This window comes from Anopheles marshallii, chromosome 3 (genome assembly GCF_943734725.1).
Source record: "Anopheles marshallii chromosome 3, idAnoMarsDA_429_01, whole genome shotgun sequence".
NCBI lineage: Eukaryota > Metazoa > Arthropoda > Insecta > Diptera > Culicidae > Anopheles > Anopheles marshallii.
Window position 1 is genome coordinate 77,094,890 of NC_071327.1, and position 22,904 is coordinate 77,117,793.

At 45.1% G+C, this 22,904-nt stretch overlaps 11 protein-coding genes and 1 pseudogene across 11 annotated transcripts; 8 read left to right on the plus strand and 4 right to left on the minus strand.

Moving 5' to 3' along the window:
• Nucleotides 1–690: 690 nt before the first annotated feature.
• On the plus strand, nt 691–1,453 carry LOC128715214 (optineurin-like). The gene is made up of 3 exons (XM_053810096.1): nt 691–795; nt 861–1,192; nt 1,267–1,453. The coding sequence occupies exons 1-3, from the start codon at nt 691–693 to the stop codon at nt 1,451–1,453; spliced, it is 624 nt and encodes a 207-aa protein (XP_053666071.1).
• Nucleotides 1,454–2,445: 992 nt separating this feature from the next.
• On the plus strand, nt 2,446–3,124 carry LOC128713469 (protein lin-7 homolog C). Its single transcript, XM_053808330.1, has 2 exons — nt 2,446–2,482; nt 2,568–3,124. The coding sequence occupies exons 1-2, from the start codon at nt 2,446–2,448 to the stop codon at nt 3,122–3,124; spliced, it is 594 nt and encodes a 197-aa protein (XP_053664305.1).
• A 693-nt stretch (nt 3,125–3,817) lies between these two features.
• On the minus strand, nt 3,818–5,161 carry LOC128714219 (actin-related protein 6). The gene is made up of 3 exons (XM_053809095.1): nt 5,082–5,161; nt 4,009–5,013; nt 3,818–3,947 (listed from the first exon to the last, which is right to left on the minus strand). Exons 1-3 carry the CDS (start codon nt 5,159–5,161, stop codon nt 3,818–3,820), a joined length of 1,215 nt encoding a protein of 404 aa, XP_053665070.1.
• Nucleotides 5,162–5,612: 451 nt separating this feature from the next.
• LOC128712228 (nodal modulator 1) lies at nt 5,613–9,393 on the plus strand. The gene is made up of 3 exons (XM_053807124.1): nt 5,613–5,749; nt 5,859–6,414; nt 6,475–9,393. The coding sequence occupies exons 1-3, from the start codon at nt 5,613–5,615 to the stop codon at nt 9,391–9,393; spliced, it is 3,612 nt and encodes a 1,203-aa protein (XP_053663099.1).
• A 288-nt stretch (nt 9,394–9,681) lies between these two features.
• LOC128714915 (uncharacterized) lies at nt 9,682–10,940 on the minus strand. Its single transcript, XM_053809796.1, has 4 exons — nt 10,799–10,940; nt 10,278–10,719; nt 10,060–10,203; nt 9,682–9,991 (listed from the first exon to the last, which is right to left on the minus strand). The coding sequence occupies exons 1-4, from the start codon at nt 10,938–10,940 to the stop codon at nt 9,682–9,684; spliced, it is 1,038 nt and encodes a 345-aa protein (XP_053665771.1).
• Nucleotides 10,941–12,347: 1,407 nt separating this feature from the next.
• On the plus strand, nt 12,348–13,090 carry LOC128715295 (uncharacterized). Its single transcript, XM_053810176.1, has 2 exons — nt 12,348–12,495; nt 12,561–13,090. The coding sequence occupies exons 1-2, from the start codon at nt 12,348–12,350 to the stop codon at nt 13,088–13,090; spliced, it is 678 nt and encodes a 225-aa protein (XP_053666151.1).
• A 1,410-nt stretch (nt 13,091–14,500) lies between these two features.
• Nucleotides 14,501–15,790, plus strand: LOC128713178 (uncharacterized; annotated as a pseudogene).
• Nucleotides 15,791–16,591: 801 nt separating this feature from the next.
• On the plus strand, nt 16,592–17,139 carry LOC128713179 (uncharacterized). Its single transcript, XM_053808040.1, has 3 exons — nt 16,592–16,724; nt 16,796–16,946; nt 17,019–17,139. The coding sequence occupies exons 1-3, from the start codon at nt 16,592–16,594 to the stop codon at nt 17,137–17,139; spliced, it is 405 nt and encodes a 134-aa protein (XP_053664015.1).
• Nucleotides 17,140–17,439: 300 nt separating this feature from the next.
• On the minus strand, nt 17,440–18,254 carry LOC128713180 (uncharacterized). The gene is made up of 2 exons (XM_053808041.1): nt 18,107–18,254; nt 17,440–18,035 (listed from the first exon to the last, which is right to left on the minus strand). The coding sequence occupies exons 1-2, from the start codon at nt 18,252–18,254 to the stop codon at nt 17,440–17,442; spliced, it is 744 nt and encodes a 247-aa protein (XP_053664016.1).
• A 282-nt stretch (nt 18,255–18,536) lies between these two features.
• LOC128715218 (uncharacterized) lies at nt 18,537–18,994 on the plus strand. Its single transcript, XM_053810100.1, has 3 exons — nt 18,537–18,660; nt 18,738–18,903; nt 18,967–18,994. The coding sequence occupies exons 1-3, from the start codon at nt 18,537–18,539 to the stop codon at nt 18,992–18,994; spliced, it is 318 nt and encodes a 105-aa protein (XP_053666075.1).
• An 805-nt stretch (nt 18,995–19,799) lies between these two features.
• Nucleotides 19,800–22,256, minus strand: LOC128714399 (conserved oligomeric Golgi complex subunit 5). The gene is made up of 4 exons (XM_053809274.1): nt 22,220–22,256; nt 20,811–22,154; nt 20,557–20,745; nt 19,800–20,491 (listed from the first exon to the last, which is right to left on the minus strand). The coding sequence occupies exons 1-4, from the start codon at nt 22,254–22,256 to the stop codon at nt 19,800–19,802; spliced, it is 2,262 nt and encodes a 753-aa protein (XP_053665249.1).
• A 191-nt stretch (nt 22,257–22,447) lies between these two features.
• Nucleotides 22,448–22,837, plus strand: LOC128715691 (39S ribosomal protein L42, mitochondrial). The gene has a single exon (XM_053810603.1). It carries the CDS (start codon nt 22,448–22,450, stop codon nt 22,835–22,837), a length of 390 nt encoding a protein of 129 aa, XP_053666578.1.
• The last annotated feature ends 67 nt before the right edge of the window (nt 22,838–22,904 follow it).

A 22,904-nucleotide genomic window follows, 5' to 3' on the forward strand; every position in this document is an offset into this window, starting at 1 on the left:
ATCTCAATGTTGTAATTCCGGACTGATAGCGATTGTTTCATGAACATCTGATTGCAGCAGAGCAAAACAAAAAGGACAAATTCTGCACTAGCGGTTTACTTTTTTCACGTGTCGAGATTTGAATTATCCATTACGTCATAACCCAGCTGGAACGTACTTACTGCGCCTAAATGTATGCAAAAATTCAATAAAATAACTTTGTATGAATACCTCCACCTCTGTGCACAGATGCGCTCTCTTTAAGATACATTTTGAAATTAAACAACAAACCAATGTGTGATCTCGCTCAGTGGTAATGTACAACTGCCCTAGCTGCAGTTTGGTCTTGCTTGGTCTACGTCAATAATCGAACCAAATCACAGCTTATCACTCTGTTCGTCATCAAAAATAATCAAACGCTCGATAGGAGCTGGCCCTTTTCACCCCTTTCGGGCATCATTGTGATATATCGGCCCTTATCGGCGATTTGCAAACGAAACTGGCAATGGTGGGAGGGTGCCAAAAAGATAAGTTTGATCTTGGATTAACACAACACGCATGGAGTTTACGGTTTTGCTGTACGATTCGCGGCTCTACCAAGGCAGAAGCTTCGTAACATTTGAAGACAACAAATCGAGACGATAACTGAAGCAATTGGGGAATGTTGAAAGGGATTTCGTTGCGGGCAGTTTGTTCAAAAGCAATTTAATAATGGACGAACTTAAGGACATTCTTCGCGAGTACGTCAAGCGTAACCAGATGCTGGAGAGTTCCAATGAGCAACTTCGGGAAAAGTTGCTTGAACAAGAGAAATTGGTGAGCATTGTGTGAAATAAGTGCATTTCGAAGAATAACTTCTTGCTATTGTTACTTTAACCCAGCACAAAGTTTACATCGATGATTTGAGCAACATGAAAACGTGTTTGGGAGGTCTGCAGGATGCGCTCATGAAGTGTCGTGCAAACATTCTCAGCCACGAGATGACAGACAAATCAAGGATCATCGGTGGTGTTCAAACAAGAAACGATCCACGAAATGGCACCACAATGGAGTTGGTGTCTCTACAAGCACAGCTGGAAGTATGTAAAACCGATTTAGCCGAACAACGTAACGCCTATCAGGAGCTTTTGATCGAGAAGAACCGAATCACAGCCGAGATGCAAACACTGCTGCAGAAGAATCATCAACTATCGATGGACCACGCACAAAACAGGTACCATGCTCACCTTTCCCCCATGTCGATGGCAAATGTGGGTGTTAACATGAGGTGCTATATTTACTTTTTAGCAGAGTAAACCCATCCTCACCTCGCCAAACCATCCGTGCGACGAAAACGGATGGAATGAAGCTGTACGGCACATCGCCCGGAGTCTTTGAACGGCAGATCGAACCTTGCCCTCACTGTAACAACGTATTCGGGGATTTTCTTACGTTGGAAACACACATCAAAGATTGTCCGGGACTCGACTACTAATCGATATCGCGCTCGTGGTTAATTTGATAACGCGACTGTTTTTTGTTGTAGCCGTTTTGTTTTACTGTTGAACCTTGTTTATCCCTTTATCACCGGCCTATCAATAAACCGCTCTTGGGCCCTCTGTAAAAAAGGAAACATATGTTTCTATCTTAAACTGTGAGTTTATAATGATAAATATAATTGTAGAATCTTCAATCAAACACTGCAATGGCAATATGATGCAGATGCATATGTTTTTAAACTTGTCCCTGATTATCGTTGGTATTATCTGCGGTCTTTTTATTTATATTGCAAATGTTCAATTTAGTCGTTTTCCGATTTTTGAATTGCCGTGTTTTAAATCATGTTTATTCTGGAGAAAATATGATTTTTAAAGTGAATGGATTGAGTTTGTTTGAGGTCGACACAAAAAACACAGTGTTGCATACATTTAGGCGTCGGTCATTCGAATTCAAATGCAACAATAGCAAACAAAAAAAGTCGACACAGTATAAACCTTGTGCACTTGTTGATGCACAGTGTCATGGTCCCCGGCAAAATATGTTTGCTATTCTGCGAATACTCTAGTCATTTCCAATTCTAAATTAAATCAATATTCAGCGGCCTTCTGAAATTCAGTAAACCAAATAACCCAATTGAAATAAATAATTCACAATAGCTTTCATCAACAAAATGTCACAGTGGATGGCCACCTATCCTCACCCTTTACTTGTGCTAGTGTTGGTGTGTTTTCGTTTGCTGTTGGTCCTGGGTGCGGAACTGGGGAAAAATATTAACCCTGTATGCTATTCATAGAGTGCGCCCCCCAAAAAGTAAAAAGAGCTGCTTAAAATAATAATAAACACTACCAGCAAAGCGAAACGTGTACGTGCGATTTCCACGGCAAATAAAGGTTCCACATACGACATTTCGTGAACTATCAAACACCATCCGCTCGTGTATCGTGTGCAGAGTGTCGTCTTGAAGTTATAGATAAACAAATCAATAAAATGGCAAACGTATGCGAGCCCCTAACGCTGGCGAAAGGTAATGTGGAAGGTCAATATGTTGACCAGTCACCCCGTAATTTGTCGACAATCTATAATGCACGTTTATTCGCTTCCTTTTGCAGATGTAAAACGCTCAATCGAATTGTTGGAAAAGTTGCAAATGAGCGGCGAAGTGCCCGCCACCAAACTGGCGGCCCTGCAAAAAGTGCTGCAGAGTGATTTCCTGAACGCTGTGCGGGAAGTGTACGAGCACGTTTACGAAACGGTCGACATCCAGGGTTCGCTCGATGTGCGTGCGTCTGCTACGGCCAAGGCCACGATTGCAGCATTCGCCGCCAGCGAAGGACACGCCCATCCGCGCGTCGTCGAGCTGCCCAAAACGGACGAAGGGCTCGGGTTTAATGTGATGGGCGGCAAGGAACAAAATTCGCCCATCTACATCTCGCGTATCATTCCCGGCGGTGTGGCCGATCGGCACGGAGGGCTTAAGCGTGGTGATCAGCTGCTGTCCGTGAATGGTGTGTCCGTCGAGGGTGAAAATCACGAAAAGGCCGTCGAGCTGCTCAAGCAAGCGGTTGGCTCGGTAAAGCTGGTCGTTCGCTATACGCCCAAGGTGCTGGAGGAGATGGAACTACGGTTCGATAAGCAGCGCGCTGCTCGGAGGCGCCAACAGTATTAAGTTCGCCATGGTGTGCAGCTCATCCGCAGGATCCGTGCAATGCTCTGCGTACACATATAGTTAGCAGTACCAGTCTCCCATTACACCGCTCCGAAATGTGTTGTGTGCGTGTTCATGTTATATGTGTTATATTTGTGTTCGGAACTGATTCTCATATTCTCCATCCTAATGTTCATTGTAAGCGACACGGTTAATTGATAGAGAGTCTCGTTTATCTGGCACATCCGTTTGTGGACAATTTCCACCAGCAGACAAAGTGTATGTGTACGTTTTAATTTGTCTCGTAACGTGCGTAACTGGTGCCCGTTAATCTATACGGGGTACCATCTATAGTAACACACATCTGCATCGTATTATCCATCCCGTCTTTATCGTCGATGTTGGAATACACTATGAGGACAAAACGGAATCGTTTCCCGTTCGTAGGCGGGAAGGGTGCAGACGAATCGAGTGCGCTAGCCTTATTCCCCGTTGACGAAATGCATGTTTGTTAGAGGATAAAACAACAAAGCCAGAGATTAGAAAACAGTTCACATTACTATAATAATTGCACACCGTTTTACCTAGCATGACAATTTCTATTTTCATGATGGAGAGAGGACGATGTTTTTTTAATGTAACGGTAGGAATGTAATAAAGTAACTTCAGTTTACCTGATATATCTTCCTGCTTGCGGTTGGTTTTCTTGCGCCGCTAGCTTTCGTACTTCTCCACCAGATGCCTGGTGCCGTACTCCTCGTACTGGTTGCGGCTCATGCACGATTTCATGAAGCTAAGCGACTGTGAATACTTCTTTCCACCATGCCAGGCATATGTGATCGGACTGCAATGGAAACAAAAACTATGGATCATACGGGAAATTACGATGAAATGGGTCCACTTACTTTTCCGGTACTGTTACGTTAACTTCATACTCATCGGGCGCTAAAGCACGAACGTCCCTTTCCACACGCGACTGCATGCCCGGGAACAGTGCACATCCTCCACACACGACAATGTTTGCAAAGAGATGAGGACGTGTCTCTTCCGGACATAGGTTGATTGCATCCACTATCGCTTCCGGTACACCCATCTGCTGTATTCCCACGTCTGATGGGTGAAACAGTATCTCCGGTATGACGAACCGCTCATTCCCTAGCTTAACCGTTTGCAGTTCTTCTCCAACGTCCCCACTAGAAGCATCGTGTGGGTTGCGCAAAAATCCACGCCGAATCTGCGTATAATCCGGTAGCACGTATTCTCGCACGATCGTATTATCGGGGAACCGTTTACGCGCTATTCGCATGTCTTCGTTGAAATTCTGTGACACAAAGCAACTGTCCTCCTTTACCTGATTTATAACGTACGATTCATCCATCACGTTCAGCTGTCGATAGGAGATGATTTCCTTGAGATGATTCGTTAACACCTTTCCACCAACGTCAATGCGTCGTATCGCTTCCTTTACTTTGCTACCCTTCACGAAAGGGACGACGTGGGTAAAGCTGAATCCCATCTCTACCACCACACACGCCAGTGGTCTTTGCTGTTCCTCGATTCCTTCGGTGTGCGTGAAATTGAAGGCCGCTAAATCAATCGCCGTAGATTTACAAACTGCATCGCAGTCGTACTCTTCGTACAGAATTTCCAGCATCGCTTCCTGGATTGATCCGAAATTAAACAGTGGTTCCGTGATGAGCAGTGGGGTCTCGGAAAATTGAACCGGACAGCAATCGGGACTGAATAAATAATCCCAAACCGTTTTCTGTACATCCCAGTTCACCAGATAACCACGCTGAAAGCACAAAATGTAAAACAGTCCTGAAGCGTCCCGGCACTCTTCTATCTGGTTTCCAATGAACGGTCGTCTTCTTTCCGATTTGGCTTTTGTGATGCAGTTCAGAATGGTTCTAAAACACAGAATAACACGATGAACAACATTGAAACTAAAACCATGTGGTGGGTATTTTAGGCTTACTTAGGTTCCGAAGCATCGGATAAACCGAGTTTTGCATAAAATGCACCATTATCCAATACGAATGCGTTATTATCACCCATTTTACACTGAACGTTTCGCCTTCGTTTACGTATTGCAGAGTACAACAAGCCTAGCCGGCATCTGTTTGTTGTTCATACAGTTGTGAACAAAAAGTGTGTACATGTGCAATGTGAACAGTTATGGAGAAGTTTTGGAAACGTGCATTTTGCTTTTCTTTGGAATGTTAGCATTTTCATAAATGTGCAACAAATTGGCAATAGTAATCACAAAAACTAGTATCACATTTACCATACTTAATTTATTTTTTTTTTTTAAGAGAAATCAAAGTGCTTCTGGCAACACTTTCACGGAGGAGAATTGACAAACAGATGACAACCACATCACACCTGTTCTGTCAATCCGATCTTTGTAGTTCTCTTCATTCCATCGAGGAAAAAGGTGCAATTTCGAGTGGCACCGGGTTTTGCGGTCATTTTCATCCCAATTTATCACACAAAACATTCGCAGAAAATGGTACATTCTGCGGTGTTGGGATTGGCGTTCGTGCTGCTGTTTGGCTATTGCACGGCCGACGAAGTTTTCGGCTGCGGTGGCTTTGTGAAGAACGTTAACTCCGAGCTCGATCTGAGCAAAGTGGAGGTCGGACTGTAAGTCTTCCTATTTCGGTTAATTTAATTAACGTGGGACACGGTTCCGAGGGGAGAGCATAGCCAGCGAACGGTATGGTTGTAAATGATGTACATTTTTCCGTTCTAGATTCACACCCCAAGGCAGCTTGAAAATCAAAACTGAATGCTCACCTTCGAATGGGTACTACTTCATCCCGGTGTACGATAAGGGCAGCTATGTGTTGAAGGTGATACCACCGCCCGGTTGGAGCTTCGAACCGGAACAGGTGGAGATCAAATTCGACGGCCAGACGGACGTGTGCAGCCAGGGCAAGGATGTGAATTTTCTCTTCAAAGGCTTTGGCATAACGGGGCGCGTTGAATTTCGTGGCATGTCCGACACTGGGGCACGGAACGTACGCGTAGACCTAGTGGCGGAGGATGGCAGCAAAATCGGCCAAACGATCACGAACGGAAATGGTGTGTTTTCGTTCACTCCGATCAAACCGGGCCGGTACGTAGTGAAGGTGCAGCATCAGAAGTGGCACTTTGAGCATCCGGAGTACAAGGTAACGGTCGCTTCTGGCAACACCGAAATACCGGCAGGATCACTCGTAGTTTCGGGCTTCGACGTGGAAGGCAGCGTGTTCAGCGATGGACAACCGTTTGCGAATGTTGGCTTCTTGCTGTACAGTGCGAAGGATGTAAGTAAAGAACGTTAAGCTTTAATGGCATACTATACGAACAACCGTTTTTCATTGCAGCAAAAACCAGTCGTCAAATGTTCTTCCGATAGCGTGCCATCAGTAGCAAACTCGGGCAACAAAGCTTACGAATCGGCTCCACTCTGTTTTACGACTCCAAACAAAAACACTGGCAGCTATCTATTTCCCGGTGTGTCCCGCGGCAAATATCTTATTCGTCCGCACTTTAGCGATAGCAAAATTAAGTTTCACATTCGTCCCGAAGCGGTAGAGCTTGTGGTCGGCAACGATGGTCTCCGGGTGAAGGAAAACTTCGAAGTGACAGGATTCAGTGTATCGGGTCGGGTATTGCGCTCACCCAACGGTCCAAGTGTTGCAAACGCACGGGTAAAACTGAACGGTCGTGAAATCGCAATTACCGGTAAGGATGGTAGCTACACGCTGGAAAACATTCAACCGGCCACATACACGATCCAAGTCCAAGCGGAAGATCTACAGTTTAAGGATCACATCGTGAAAGTGTCGCTCGCCAATCCATCCCTACCGGACGTACTCGTGTCCGGCTTTAAGGTGTGCGGACAGGTCATCTCGAAGAAGGCGCACCGTGTCGCGATCACGAAAAAAGCATCCACCATGATGGTGGAGGTGACGAGCCGTGAAGGTACCGGTGAGTGGTGTACGTTCCTCGAAAATGGACAGTACACGGTGCAGGTGTTAACGAGCGATGAGGAGCACGCCAGCGGTATCCAATTCTTCCCCGTTACTCAAACGATCGAGGTAAACTATTCACCCGTGGAAGGGATCGTGTTTTCGCAGTTACGAGCCACGGTTACGGGGGAAGTACGTTGTCTAACCAAACGGGAATCATGCGGCGATCTGGCGGTCACATTGCAGGCTCTGGATAGCAACGGAAACGCGGTTGGTCAGGAAGTACAGGCACCGGTATCGGATGCGGGAGCGTATACCTTCCAGAATGTACTGCCCGGTAGCTACGAAGTAAGTGTTCCAAGCTCAAAACTATGTTGGCAATCGAATACGGTTAAAATCAACATCAAAACTGCCAAGGAAACGGTACCGGACTTTGTGCAGACGGGCTATATAGTTTCGATTCTGTCTAGCCACGGTGCTACTATGGCTTATCGCTGGAAGGATACGAAGGAGGAAAATGCTCCAACAAAAGAGGAAGAGATCGTACTGACCGCTGGGATGAACATGTTCTGTGTGAAGCGCGCCGGGGCTTACGAAATGCGCTTGAGTGGGTGCCATCGGTTTGAGGAAACAACTGCGACAGAGTTTAATACCGCCAGTTCATCCCCTATCTCGGTCAATGCCAAGAGTCATCGTAATTTGGTAAAGCTAGTAGCAGAAGAAAAGGAGCGTTACCGTGTGAAGGTACTACGGGACGGTGAAACCACTGGAGAGTTTATAGACTTCGAACTAACTGATACACGCACCGATGGTGGGTTCGTGTATCGGAAAGAGTTTTATCTCGAACAGGGCGAACGTATAACGCTGGTGCCGCAAAGTGATATTATGCTGTTTAACCCAACCCAACTGGTCGTGACGGGCGGTAGCGATTGTGCAGATGTTTCCAGTAAGTTAAGAGCTACCAAGGGTCTGCTCATTAACGGACGTACCGATCCACCGGTGAAGGATGCCACCATTACACTAATGTTCCCCAAGAACGCAGATCTCGCATCACAGGTAACTCAAACGAATGAGCGTGGCGAGTTTCGATTTGGTCCGATCGATCCATCGCTAGCTGTGGAACTGTCCGCCGAGAAGGAATCATACGTGTTTTCTGCATTCGACCGATCGAGCAATTCATTCAGCGGTCACAAGCTGTGTGAAATTATCGTCACGGTGAAGGATGATGCCGGCAATCGGTTGTCGGGCGTACTGTTGTCCTTGTCCGGTGCGGAAAGCTATCGTAAAAATATGGTCACCGGGGATGATGGTACGATCAAGTTCCACTCGCTGTCGCCCAGCGAATACTACCTGCGAGCGATGATGAAGGAGTACGAGTTCCGGCCAAACTCGAAGCTGATTAAGGTACAGGAAGGAGCCACCGTGCAGGAGGAGCTTGTCGGCAAACGGACTCAGTTCTCTATTTTCGGCTCAATAACCTCACTAAATGGAGAACCGTTCCCGAATGTGGCGGTTGAAGCGGTAACAGACGACACGTGCGGTAATGTGCTCGAAGAGGCAACGAGCGAATTCAACGGCCAGTATCGTATCCGTGGGTTAACGCCCGGTTGTCAGTATCGGGTACGTGTACGCACCGGTGCGGGACCAACGGCCGCGATCGATCGTTCCATTCCACGCGAACGAGTCGTGTCAATAGAGAAGGCGGACACACGTGACGTAAATCTAATCGCCATCAGTCCGCTGGCGTTTGTCGATGTGACCGTGCGTGTTGTCGCGTCCCAAAACGATCACTACAAGACGCTCAAAATTGCACTGTACAAAAAGGGAAGTGATTCTCCCGTTCATACACAGCGCATCGAATCGCCGCTTAATCCCAAGTCGAAGATTAACCCGGGCATTATGGTGTTCTTCCCGCGCATTCCCTTCGACGGGAAGAGCTATCACATCGAGCTAACCTCCTCGCTGTCGGAGAAGAACTACCGGTACAGCTTATCGTCGGTGTCGTTCGTGGCGAACACGAGTAGCTTTTACGCGGAGTTGCCGTTTGCACCGGAGTTAAGAACGGCTGAGGGCGATCTCAATCAAAGCTCGCTGTCAGCGATCGTACTAATTGCGTTGATCGGGTTTGTATTCTTTAAGCAGGAGCTTGCCTTCGAGCTGTTGGGCATGGCTTGGGCGAAGGTTGGCAACCTAGCTGGCGGTGCTATGAATCGACGAACGACGGGTAAGGAGCTAAAGAATGATGCCGGATACATCGATACGCGCGATATCGATGCTCTGGCATCAACCATCGATGGAATGAAGAAGAAGAAAACCAAAAAAGTGTCCTAAAGAACAATTTCCTGCAAGTAGGGCAATATGCTTGTAATAAACAAACACGGGTACAACGATCGGTAGAAGTATCCGTAGAAAAAGACTCATCATAATGAAATTGTAGAAGGCAGTTGTAGTTGAGCCAGTTCTTTCGGGAAATAAATGACGTCCTGGTGAGTGGTAGTAAAACAAATTTCCTGTTTACATTTATTTTCTTTCTCCATTCATTTACACTGCAATAAATAAATAAATAGCTTAGCTTATGTACAACCTAACCACTGCGCGAAGTGGCTGAACAGCTGAGGATTAATTTCTTCGGAAGCGATTATTACTGTTCTTGGGCAGCAGTATCAGCTTGCTTCTGGTTGGACTAATGGAGGGCATCGTTGTGGTTTCCAGCTGCGATCCGGTCGAATCAATTTCATTCTCTTGCATATTATCGTACCCGTTCGCATCTGGCGCGGGGTATTGCTGTTGTGCCACCGTAGGACGAACAGGTCGACGGACGAACTTTTTCCGCTTCGGAACCTTACAGTCCTCGTAGATGCGGCCACAGTCTTTGTAGCTGATGGCCTTTTCATCACCAACATCACGGTAGTTGTGGAACACATCCCGGCTTGAATGAGTTAGACGTAGGGTTGATTAAACTTTCAACGCACGATTCATCACGGCTGCTGAGCTTACCCAATGGCACGCGTTACGAACAGAAGGATCGGGTTCCTTCTTGCTTGGAAATCAAACTCGCACACGAATCGCTTTCGACAGACGCGTTGATTGACTCCCAGAAAGCGGAACGTCATATCGGTTAGAGTATCGGTCCAGTACATTCTGTAAGTGGGTTGTTTGATAGTTAAGCAAGATAGAATCATTCTTAATCACAAAAAAGCGCCTCATCATCATACTCATTCTCTTCCAAATCATCTTCATTAGGATCGCTATCGCCTGTTGACTGACGACCCTCCACGTCACGCTTTCGCCGAGTTCCGGAATACTTGGAGTACGACGAATACGAGGAAGTATCGCCCGTCGGTGGGAGATAAGCGTTCGAAGGTGGTCCGTAAGTAGGCGAAGGTGCACCGTAGCTGCTGGACGGAGGCTCAAAGCTCGAGTATGGTTCCGGTCCGGGATAGCTGGAGATGATCTCATGGCCTGTCGAATGATAGCTGGTGTAGGGGCCCGATTCGAGGAACGGTGGCGGTGTTTCGCTAATGAACGACGAACCGAAAAATCCACCCGGAAATATTTTGTGCCCAAAGAAATAGATTCCAGCAAAAAAAAGGGCCACCAGCACAATCTTTGCCTTCACCAGCACCACCGTGGTGAGGGTGGACATGATCGGACCGACTGGATACGGTGGAAGAGTGGTGAGAATTGTGGACACTTTTGCTTATTGCCAATGCACAATTGGCAGCGAAAAACTTACGGGCTTTAAAGAAGAATTTGTAGAATCGCTTTCTTCGGCGACCTTCATCAACCGATTTGGTGTTTGGTGACTCGGCGAGTTCTTGAGCAGCAACCAGCACCAACATTGCTGCCATCAGTAGCAATTGCTTGATGAAAGCCATGATCGTCTGTGCACTTCACGCAACTTCGTTCCTTAACACAATAGCAAACGTTACGTATGGCTGATCCTTTTGAAAAACGCACACAGACACACTCACGCGGAACTGTACACTTTTTGTTGAGTTCACAATGGCACACACAGAAGATGTCCCCGAATGCGGTTAGGAGCTAGCCTAACCGGCTTAGTAAACGAGCCGGGTTGTTACACTTCCTTTCTAGCACACGGATGTAACGCGAATGCGAACACTAGACCAAGGGTGGTCTTCATTTTATACGCGGGTTTAAATTTCTATTCGAGGTGGGTTCCTCCACCCCGTATCGTTGACGCAGCTGTCCAAAAAATCGCGCGTCCCGCCAAAGACGACCGTAATAATTGAAGCTAATTCAACATGGATGCTGTTCCGGTTGGGCAGCGCGGTACGTGCCTTGGGAGGTAAGGTATAAAAAAAGGCAACGGAAACTCACTTTCTTTCTTGCTTCCGTTGGGTGGAAATGAGCGGAACACGATCCAAATTTAAACCATATTGGAACGAGTTCTCAAGATGGACAACCCATGATGATGGAAGGGGAAGGTTTGGTGCGTAAAAGCGTTGCTTGTGTCGCTAAATATGGATCAGCTGAGAATTCCCAAACTTAGTTCCGGTGTAGCGAGGTGCATCGAAGGGAATCTTCAGTAGTCAAAGGAATGATTGTTTGGTGCTACTGATCAAGTTGTACGAAGGTTCTTAATCGAATTTATTTTGAAGCTCGCTCGGGTTTGATGACCTCATTCGTAATAGCCTGTCTGGACATAGTCGGATATGGAAGATACGAAATTTGGGAGACATGGTCCAATTCTACGTTACTGATAAGACTTTCGAGACCCTCCATTTCTCTGAAGTTATTCTCCTCACACACAATTTGAAGAAAATATCATCCTCAGACGGAACATTTGTTGAGAACTATTTTACGCAATCGGTTACGCAAGATACGTGGAGTCATTCTTTACGCCGCAGTTCCGGTAACCGGTACCGTTTTACCCACGTTACATAAGGTGCTAAACACTTGATGCACAAGCTCGAAGACGTGATCTTACGAACGTAGAAAGAAGAACGCTCGGCGTGATCCTCGATTAGAAAACATCAATCCGAAAGTGTCAACAGGGCCTGAAATGAAAGTGAATGTGCACCAACTTTCGCACAGATGCAGTCCGGTGCTAATGATGCCCTAACGTTTTGTTGTTATCGTACAGTAACGTGGGAAAGGATACCTTGAGGAGGAAGTTGTGTTACTTTCATTCAACTTGCGACATTTAGCACCAAAAGCGGTGACGATCAGGTGGCTTCTCAGAGGAAGCAGATCGTGGCAGATGATCGATTGGAAGTGAAGCAACGGAATCGTTTCATTTCCAACCCATCGGCGGTACGGAAATGGAGCTGTTTATTTCAGCTGCAGTCTGTCTGCTTACTTTAACGATTACTTTAGTGGTTGGTGAGCCTGCAGCTGTAAGTTCTAACCCATCTAGCGATGCACTCGTGGAGGCACGGTACGATCATTATGAAGACATTTTCCGATACTGTAAGTAGTGGACAAACGCATTGAACGGACTCTGAGTAACGGCAGACACAATTTCATCTCCACAGGGTGGCCATGGTTCAGCGATCTATCGACGGTCGTTGCCATAAAGCTAAAGATTGCGATCATTTTGGTCGCGATGCACGTTTTCGGGGATGGTTACTATTGGTCCAAATGGACCGGCGGTTCCAGTGTCTTCGGCAACGGTCCGTTTGTACAACATCCAGCCGGTTTCGGTTGGGGTCGTCGACGCAAACGTAGCGCAGCGTCCGTTCGGACGGGAGAGGAGGCCAAGGACACGGATTTGGCAGAGCTGATATTCGACAAACTGGACCTCAACGATGATGCATGTCGCAGGCGTATCGTGTGTGAACTTTACCTGCAAGGAAAGCGCATACCAGAAGTGTGGAGAGTGATGAACGAGTCGGGCTATGAAGTGTTTCGTGCCTACCGGCCGAAAAGTACTGTGCTAAGTTCTGCCGAGTGTAGTAAGCTTTACAAATGTAGTCTAAATCCGACACGGGACGGTTTGGTGCAGATGAGACAAAAAACTACCCCAACCGAAAACAATGAAGATGATTGGAGATGGCCACGTTAGTGGAACTGCATGCATGCGGTCATACTTTGTAAGATATTTATTTTAGTGACTTAAGTATACGGGGTTGTATTAAAGTAGTGTTTTGTTAGGCTGGGACTCAAGATGGCAGCGAGCAGAACCACTTTGAAAAACATCCATATTTGGGTGATGTAAACGAACACGAACAAGTATTGAAGAGCGGTTACGACATCTGTTAATAAAGAGATACATGTAATGTTCACCTGATTCTAATCTTATTCTTCTGTATATCATACCAAAAAGCTTAATTCGTTGTTTTGCTGGTCGTTTGTGTATCGAAATTTGTATGTTACTCGTTGTGTTTGTAACAGTACTGTTGGTAATATTCTTTCCATTTGTTGAAACCATACTGATCACCGCCACCACCATTGTACAGAGGTACAGTTTTAAGTACATTTTGAAAGCAAACCACTTTTTGCAGAGGTAAAAGACCAAATGACGAACTCGGCTGGAACGCAAGTACGTACAAAGCGGTGTGCGATGCAAGCAAATACGATTGCGTGACCCAAACAAAGGTAGCTGTCGTTAAGAAACTGGAATAACTCGCTTCTGGCTATTGTGCCCAACAGGTGTGTTTATTAGACCCTGTAATCATAGTTCTATTTCCATTATCTCTGGAAGTATGCTTAACCGAATGAATAAACGTTTAAATCAACCGAAATTATCTATCCCCCCTTTCAAGTCTATCTTTCCAATAAAGCTGCCAGTCTGCGAGTGACTTCCCGAGATCGAATTGACGTGCCCAGCCCGTTGAAGAATGATGATGATCAAACACTGCCGGCTCTTCAAATATGATGGGTGAACTACAGCCGTGCTTTACCGGGAATGCCTTGAACAGTAGCACGATTATAAACACCGACAACCAAAATCCACCTTTAATGATCCACAATACGCTGTGTGCAATCCACCAGCGCCAAGCATACGGATAAGCTGCAACAAACATCGATCCGTTAGTTGTTTGACTTTTATTAATTTTCTTGCTCTTCTTACGACTGGAGTGTCTTCTTGGTTCAATCGCACTGTTATCGAATGCGGTTACTAAAGTGATACTTATTAGGAATAGTAAGACAAGAGTGTACATTCTGCTACTGATGCACATTGGAGGGCTTGTGTAGGTGATATCGGGCAAAGGATCGTTTGGAAACTGTCCCAAACTTACCAAAGAGCCGACCTGAGGAATGTTTACTACACAAAAAAAAAAAACACTCTAATTGGTTCCACTTCGGGAGGGGAGTGACTCAGATAGACACTTTCGCCATCGAACGGAAACAGAGAGCAGACCGAGGTGACAACTACCACTTCAACTACCCTTATCAGTGAACGATCAGCGGTGGATGGTGCCACAAGTCCGTCATGTTTATAGTCGCCCTACTTGTTGGATGTTTAACGGCCATGTCCAGTGCAAATGTCGACACTTCAAAAGACTTCAATGCCACGAGCTTAGCTACGTCTGGACGAGATGATCACGGGTTTAACGAATACGGTAAGCGTTATAGGGTTTTTGTTTTAATTTGTAAACATTGACATTTACGTTTTCTCGACACAGGATTCCCGGAGCTTGTTTTTGGATCGCATGCGGCAGCCATTGCTGCTTTTACGTATTATATAGTGATATTCTTTAAGGCGTATCTACTCATCCATCTTGCACTGGTACGACAGAGAGAAGCCGAGAACCAATGGAGCGCGAGAGCTTATCATGATGCTGGAAGGCATTTGTACCACTACAAATATTAAGTAGTTATTATAATATTTATTAATATAATATTTATTATACAAAAAAGTGATTTAATCAAGCAAGAACAAATAAAATATTGTTTCTCTGTACAAAGACAATGTTACATTGAGTGGAGTTTTTGTTGGGGATATAACAAACGATGTTTTACTGACTCCTTTTCCACTTATCTTTATTATTTGTCGTATTTGAAGTTTAAAGTCGGTCTAAGGATCGGCGTTTCCATTCAATGCATCCTTATCACACGTACCGTGTCATGGTCCTTTCCTTCTTTTTCCTTTGCTACATCCCAACTAATTAGCACATATATTCTAAATATGCTCCTCCCATACCTTATCACAAAACGGATGAAAGTTCAAGTGCATCGATGTATGGATCTCCCAATGTTTTGACCAGCACCAGTCATAGATGAGCTGTTCCACCGGCAACAAGATGATGGTTCGAATTGTACTGCTGGTCAGTGTGGTACTTGGCTTATGTTGCACTACGAACGCACGAAACCATCATCACCATGTGAAACCATTAAAGTATAGTTATGGAATATGTAAGTATTACTCACAAGCCATAAAATAGTATGTAGTTTGCGCTAATGACAAATAACCTCTTTCTAACAGACGCTCCGACTGGATGGACGGTGGCGCTTTACATTTGGTACATCGTAAAGTTGGGCTTTATTTTGGGCGCTCTACTCCTATTGCTGTTCGCCAAAAAATGGAACACGCAAAGGGAGCCTATCATATTTGAAAGTGGACCGGAATATTTGTGAGTAAAAGTGTTATCATAAGAAGTGCTTTACAACGAACAATTATCATTTTAATTTCATTTCCAAAAGCCATCATCGTTCGTTGGACACTTTGGAATTCAACCTATTCCGGCAGAGAGGAAGAAGAGACGTGAACCTTTACTGGAACGATCGGCTGGATGCAATGGGAACAGTGTTACGACGTTGAACTAAGGATAGCATAGTATTAGGATAAGATATTCTTTAGTAGTAGTAATTTATTATCAGTCCCCAGAATAAAAAAAATAGCTTAAGTAGGAAGATATCTACTTTAGTTCTACTAAATTGGTTTGTATTGCCTTGTTGGTCTTCTCCAACGATGTTTAACAATTGTTTTCTCTATGACTTAATGTACCCATAACTGAATGCTGGTCTGGGTTACGTGGGAAAGTGTGCGGTCCAAATTTGAAGCCATGACCGACATATAGAGACAAGAATTACCACAAGTTGCTCTTTTACCACCCTGCTGTTCCCAGCATTTTTCTCTTGAAATAAGATTGATCACGTGAATAAATATACTTTGTTAAATGAAGAACATCGTTTTATATACCACATTGTAACTTTTCCAGCTAAAACCCAGAGCCTCTTTGACTCACTGTCTGAAGCTGACTAATTTCTGACTCAATCACTCGAAATAAACATTATTTAACCTTTCACTCAATAAATCATCATTAAATTCACAGAACAGTGCGTGACGAAATGTCGATAACGAAAGCGAAAACAGATCACAATTTCATGCAAAACTTCCGGTCAACAACCGGAAGCAATCATCACTTCACTTTCTTCGTCTGTTCGAGCGTTGGCGTGAATTGATCACGATCGTTTATCACCATTTACAAAGCACAGCGGAACGCTCCACAACCGGATGATATCGGTGTTATTTTCACTAGCCAAAGTCATAAGTAATCGTTCCGTTTCCGTTGGCAGAACTGTTTCCCTTCCGCAGTAGTAATATCCTAGTAGCAACACTATGCCAATAAATGTGATATCGCTACGATGGTGGCGATTGTTTGCTCTGTGTCTGGTAGTGATACTGTCAATGGAGCTCTGTACCGGACAGCGTGTGCGTCGTCCTCATCCACATTATCCTAAGTTCGAAATACGTAAGTGAGTTTCAGTTATCCATTTCGCTTTTGAGTGATCGTCTGCCATTTTACTGTTCTAACTGTTTCAGTATGGCCACTGCATTGGGTTAGTGCGGCGTACGTTTGGGGCTTCCTGAAGCTGGGCGCCATTTTTGCCGGGTTAATGTTGCTGTTCGTCGTTCGCCATTTAGTGTGGGGTAACAGTCAATCCTACTACGTCGATCACGACACTCCTGTATAGTGAGTTGGATCTTAGCATTGTACGGAACAAATAGTAAGTTTCATGCAGTAGTATTTTCTATTTCCCTTTAGTCACTTTAGGAGCTTGAACACTGAATTGTGGAATACAATGGACGGTGGCACCGGGAATGATGAGATACTTTACTGGACTGACAAAATTGAAAAGGCTGTAGAAAAGTTTGGAGAAGCATAACGAATTTATATTGGAATAAAATATTTTTATAAATAATACAACCGAGCTTCGAGAACCTTTCTTTGCATTTATAATTGTTTAAAAGTACAAAATGTAGGATAAGTAAAAATTGGAATGGTGATATAATAAGATTATGAAATAAAATGTATAATTTAAGGATACAAATAATATATTGACTATAATAAACGGAGTAACGAAACACAAATTTCACAATGTATAATTTAAAATATCTTTATTTCGTAATTCTAAAATAAATAAAATCTTAATACATAACCTTTCCTAACTCTGCATTACGTTTCCCTATCGCTGTTGTTCCTGATTTGCCACAGCTTCATCATAATCATCTATAGATCCTTGCATTTGACCATCGAAAACGTTCATCGTAATTGAACTTCCTTGCGTTTTACACTTGTCGTACAACTTAGCACACTGTTCGATGCTTTCGGCCGAAACATCATCCGGTGAACGATACTTCCGGAAGATATCCACACCGAACATACGCGTACCCAGCTTCAACAGGTAGTCATTCTTCGCCCTAACGTCCACCTCACACACAAACCGCTTACGACAATCGGTCGTATGGACTCCGAGAAAGCTGAACGCCAGATCCGTAATCATGTCGGTCAGGAGTAGATCGGATTCTTCGCCCGGTTGTGTCACCTCCCGTATCGAGCGTCTACGGTGCGGAGGTTTGTCCCAAATGATTTCCTCATGGTGATCGTGATGATGGTCGTGGTAGTATGGTACGGATTCGCGCAGAATAATCGGTGCACAGCCATGTTTGGCGGGGAAACCTTTAAAGAACGCCCAGATCATGATGATACCGAGCCAAAACGCACCTTTCACAACCGCTATGACAAACGCCGCAATGCCCCAGCCCCATCCGAATGGATACACTGCAAGAAGAGCATTATTTTATTTGAAGTCCTGTCTTTGGTTATGTTCTTGCACAATTACAATTACTTACCACCAAAATGGAAAGGACCTCGTTGTCGCCCCGCTTCAACGTCAGTGCCAGCCCTGGATTCCTTTTCTATCAACGGAGAACTTTGAACTTCTGCTACTACCACAACAAGCACAAGTGCCAACAGTACTATTAACCGTTCTGTAGTCATTTCTTCCTGCTGTTATCTCAATCGATACGCAACCACTAATCAAACGTCCGGCGTAATATCGGTGGGTCTTTTATAAGTACTCCACTGCGGTGGGTAACTCTTGCTGCACGACAACCTATACCTTCCTAATTGGAAGTGTTAATTGAGCTGGACACTTTCAGTTTCTTTGATGCTTCTGAAGTCGCATAACTCAGTGCAGTATATATGAGATGATCTGGCAGCTGGCTCGGGTTTGTTCCGTGGTGTGTTTGGTGCGGGCAATAGGATAGGTTGGGCCAAGCGATGAAACTATCACTTTTGATGCTGGGAACTTTGCTTGGTTCGTGTGTCGTACTGGTACACGGTGGTGAGGACGAAAGTGATACGGCGCTTACAGCACGGGAGTCTAACTACTACGATAATATGTGTAATGGGCAGCAGCAGTAACAGCGGTCCAGTGTTTGTTAGAGAGTCTATTTACGTGACCATCCTCCTATATTTCAGGGTATCGGTTTTGGACGTTTCCGGTTACGATGGCCATAAAGGCAAAGGTGATAGCGTGGGTTTTGTTCATTACATACTTCAGCACGATCATGCAAGCGATCGTTTATCAGCGCTCTGAACCACAACTCCCTGAGATCTATTCTGTCCCGGCTCACACCGATTGGGGGTGAGTTAGAGTGTGTAGAAACGCTTGAAAAGCTAGTTAAGTGACAGCATCTTTCTTCTTTAGGCACTCGTCTTTTACAAGCTGGGGTTGAAAAGGTGGAAGACGATTCACCGGAGCCGCAAAATGGCAAGACTGAACTATTTGACTGTATTTATTTAAACGAAATAAAATAATTCCTATTTATTTGTCCCATGATTCTTTCTCTAACATAGTGTTGCGTTTGCACCTTTCCGTTACGTACTTCATCATACGTACTTTCGTACTAAATGTAATATTGATGTGCAGTTGTGTTTATTTGGCACCTTTCCCTGAATGCGAAACAATTATCACACTAGTGAGGCATATTGCCACGAGGGAATGCTTCCACAAGTAGCTTTCTTGTGATGGATGGATCAGAAGAAGTCCCAGTATTTTTACACTTGCACATTGATCGGTAGTGTTCCAAAATAAGGCAAAGATGCTGTTGACGCTATTTTTACTTTTAGTATTAGGCGATTGCTATAATGCCAGAATACAAGACGAATTTAACACCACTGCCGTATTATCAACGGGACGCTTCTCTGTTCGATCCGGAGATTATTTTAACGATGTTGGTAAGAAGTGATATATTCTGACGCGAATGGAGAATTTGGTTTCAAATGTTGCTACATTTACAGGCTTTTTTGCACACATCACCTCTTTCGAAGTGTTCGTAATATTAGCGATTATAGCTAAGATGTGGATATTTCTAAAGACTTACCTGATCTATGCGCTTGCTGTGACTCGTACCAAATCTTCTGCCAGACAACTTTCGGATGGTGTTCAAGCTGAAATACTGTATGCATCCATTTACACGTTACGTGACTTTTTAATGGAATAAAATACAATAAGTTCTGTGTACGAAGTGTACATCTTACCTAGTTCAAGTGTTTAGCAACATTCTCCAAGTAGCTCGTAACGATCGGATAAACGGGATCGTATTGCGTGATGTTTTTCTGTCGAATCACTGAACGATACTTCTGGAGCGCCCCCGTTATCAGCTCCAGGCGTTCCCTTTCCGCGGAATGGCTTTCCAGCCACTGCAGTAGCTTCTCATTGCCCCAACCGGCGGTCACGTGCGGACTTGCCATATCATTGCCAGCGTGTCCGAACAACATAAACAGTACGATGTACGGCGGTACAACTCCACCCTCTTCGGCCGTCTGCTCAACCAGTTCCTGCGGGGTGGCAGTAAACAGTGAAGCGATAGCACGCAGCAATCGGAAACTTTTCCCCAGTGAGGAAAGATCCGGTACGATCGGTTTTAGTGCACCCTCGAGATGGTGACAGTCAGCTTTGAGTCGTTGCCTGCCTGCGAAGGAAATTGGCCGAATTGTGGCCAAATTTTGTACAAACAGCTCAATACACCGGATGGCTAGATTACGGCCGGCTTCTTCGATCACTACGCGATCGTTGAACGGTAGAATGTGCGTGTTCCAGGAGCGAATGATAAAGTCCTGCAGCTCTTTCATGTACAGCGACGGGCCGGAGGTGGAAATATTGTTCGAATTCAGGCCAGGTTCACGGTGCATAGAAAGAAGGATTACGTTGACCGCGGAATGGATGGAAGCTGATAGGAATAAATTATATATTAAAAACTACTTTTCAGTGGTATGAACCAGCAAATAAACTTACCGATCAGTGGTTGTAAAATAGCCATCGTTATAGTCTTGCCTTCAACGAGACTGGACGTTAATCGTTTCGATGCATCTAGGGCAGAGAACTTCGTTCCCAAATTCGACACCAACCGATTGATAGCTTCATGGTGATAGTAGATCACATTTGCTAGTGTAATGTTTTGCGATTGTGAAACGTTTGGATTGTCTGAATGGGAGAAAAGAAAAATTGTTTATAAAAAGTCTCAAACAGCTTTGACGATATTATCTCACCAAGCACTTGCTGTGTTTCGGTACCAAGCTTAACGTTGCGTTCGATCTTATTCCACAGATCCTTGTTCGATACACACAGCACACCCGTCACTAGCCCGATCAGACGCGGATCGACGATGGCCGCATTTAGTTCGGCGGATGCAACACGAACCAGTGCGTCGATTACTTCTTGGTTCGGAAAATCGATATCCGCCAGTGCGACTTTAAAGTTGTTAGCACACTTTTCCAGATAGCCAGCCTCCAGTGAACCGAAAACTTTCTCGCTGAACGTAAAATGTTGATCAATTTTCGTTTCCAAACCACGGGCAAGTGAAAGCAGTTTCGGGAGGCCTTGTTGAAGCGTCTGCATCACGTGGGATTGCGCTGATTTGAACGAACTCAACAACTGTTTCTCCAGATTGTTCCAAAATTTGCGATCAAACTCTTTCGCCAGCGTGTAATCGTCTCCGAGCGGCAACTCGAGAAGACACTTTTGCAAGAACAGCACCTGTGTACAGTGCCCGTATAGCTCGTCGAGGAACAACCATTCTAGCGCTTGCCACAGTTTCGTGCGGAAGTTGGAAGAATTGGTGAGGGCCGGCGCTTTTCCAGGTGCTTTCAGTTGGCGTGATTCGTACCGTTCCTTGGCTGGCGACGAGGCGCCCGTTTTGCGAAGCTTGGCAACATCTGTCCCGGCGAAGGATTCCTTTACCGCATCCTTCAGATAATTGCTGAACGTTTCCAGGACGTTGTTAAGGCATTTGGGTAAAATTTTCAGATTGTGAAAAATGCGTACGCATACACCGACCTGGTCGGGTTTGTTTTTTAGAATCCCTTCGAAAAGATCCCGGTTCGCTACCTTTAGAAGCCGCTGTTTCGCTTTCTTCACGGTGCTTATCTCCTCACGAAGAAAGTCTATCTTTGTAAGATCCACATCTTCCATTAATCCTTCCAACTCGTTCACGATGCTAGCCTGCTCCGCAAGATCAGCCGTATTTTCTAGCTCCTTGTGCACCTGCAGGAATCGTCCACATTGGCGTAGTACATGCGATGCTTCGTGCAATCGTCCCAACACCTTGGTTTGTGTTTCGAGCATATCGTACGGAACGGTTATCTGCCGGCGCAACCGTTCGGCACCGAAGCGAAGAGTTTCGATGTGACTCGAAATAGATTCAATCGATGCGTTTAGTGTTCCGGCGTGTTTGGCTTGCGATAAAAGTGCACCGTATTGCTCGCGAACTTGCTTCTGAAGTGCACTGGACAGTTGCTCGATACCTTCCGATAGTTTGGTGATTTGATCGCTGATGGCCACTGTTAGCTGCAGCTCCGGGCTGGGCTTGTCGGCGAGGAAGTTTTTATAAAACTCTACAACGAGAAGGAACATAAACAACTCAGTTTTACCGCTTGGTGTAGTGTGGAGTAAAATTTACCATCCTGTTCAATTTTGTCGCACAATTCGTCGGTCATTTTGGGGAACTTTTAGTTATAATGTTGCCACAAAACTCGATGACGTGAACTATTTTTCTGTTTGTGTACAAAGAAACATGAAACAAACGTCAAAAACATCTGACCGCTTGATTTGGATTTTGTTCAACTGGCAACCCTGCCGTTGAGCGTTGACGTTTCTTAAGCACACACGTTTGTCAACAAACCGCGCCATGGCGTTCCTGGCACGCATTTTCCGCCGGGGAAATCACTTTGTTACCCTGAAACAATACGAAAACGTCCAAGTGGCTCGTGGCAATCCTCAAGATCTTGTACAGAAGGTGACTGTAGCCGAAGGAGGCAATTGTTTCGTAGCCTGGCATCCGAAGCCGGAGTTTCCGTACGAGTTCAGCAAACCGATTGATGTAGCTGTACCGGAACCGAGCGTACACCTGGTCCGAGATGACATAATCAACAGCAGCCGAGGAGCCTTGAAAGCTAAACATCCCGAATTTGTGCGTCAAGAATTGAGCAAAGTAACATTTACGACAAAACACCGGTGGTTCCCAAGAGCACGTGATAAGCGAGCGAAAAAGACACCGATGGATCGTCCATACCTGTAGTGGGGCATGCGTTTGCGGACATTTGTTTGCTTTCTCCCAAAATGTTAGTATAATAAAGGTAAAACAA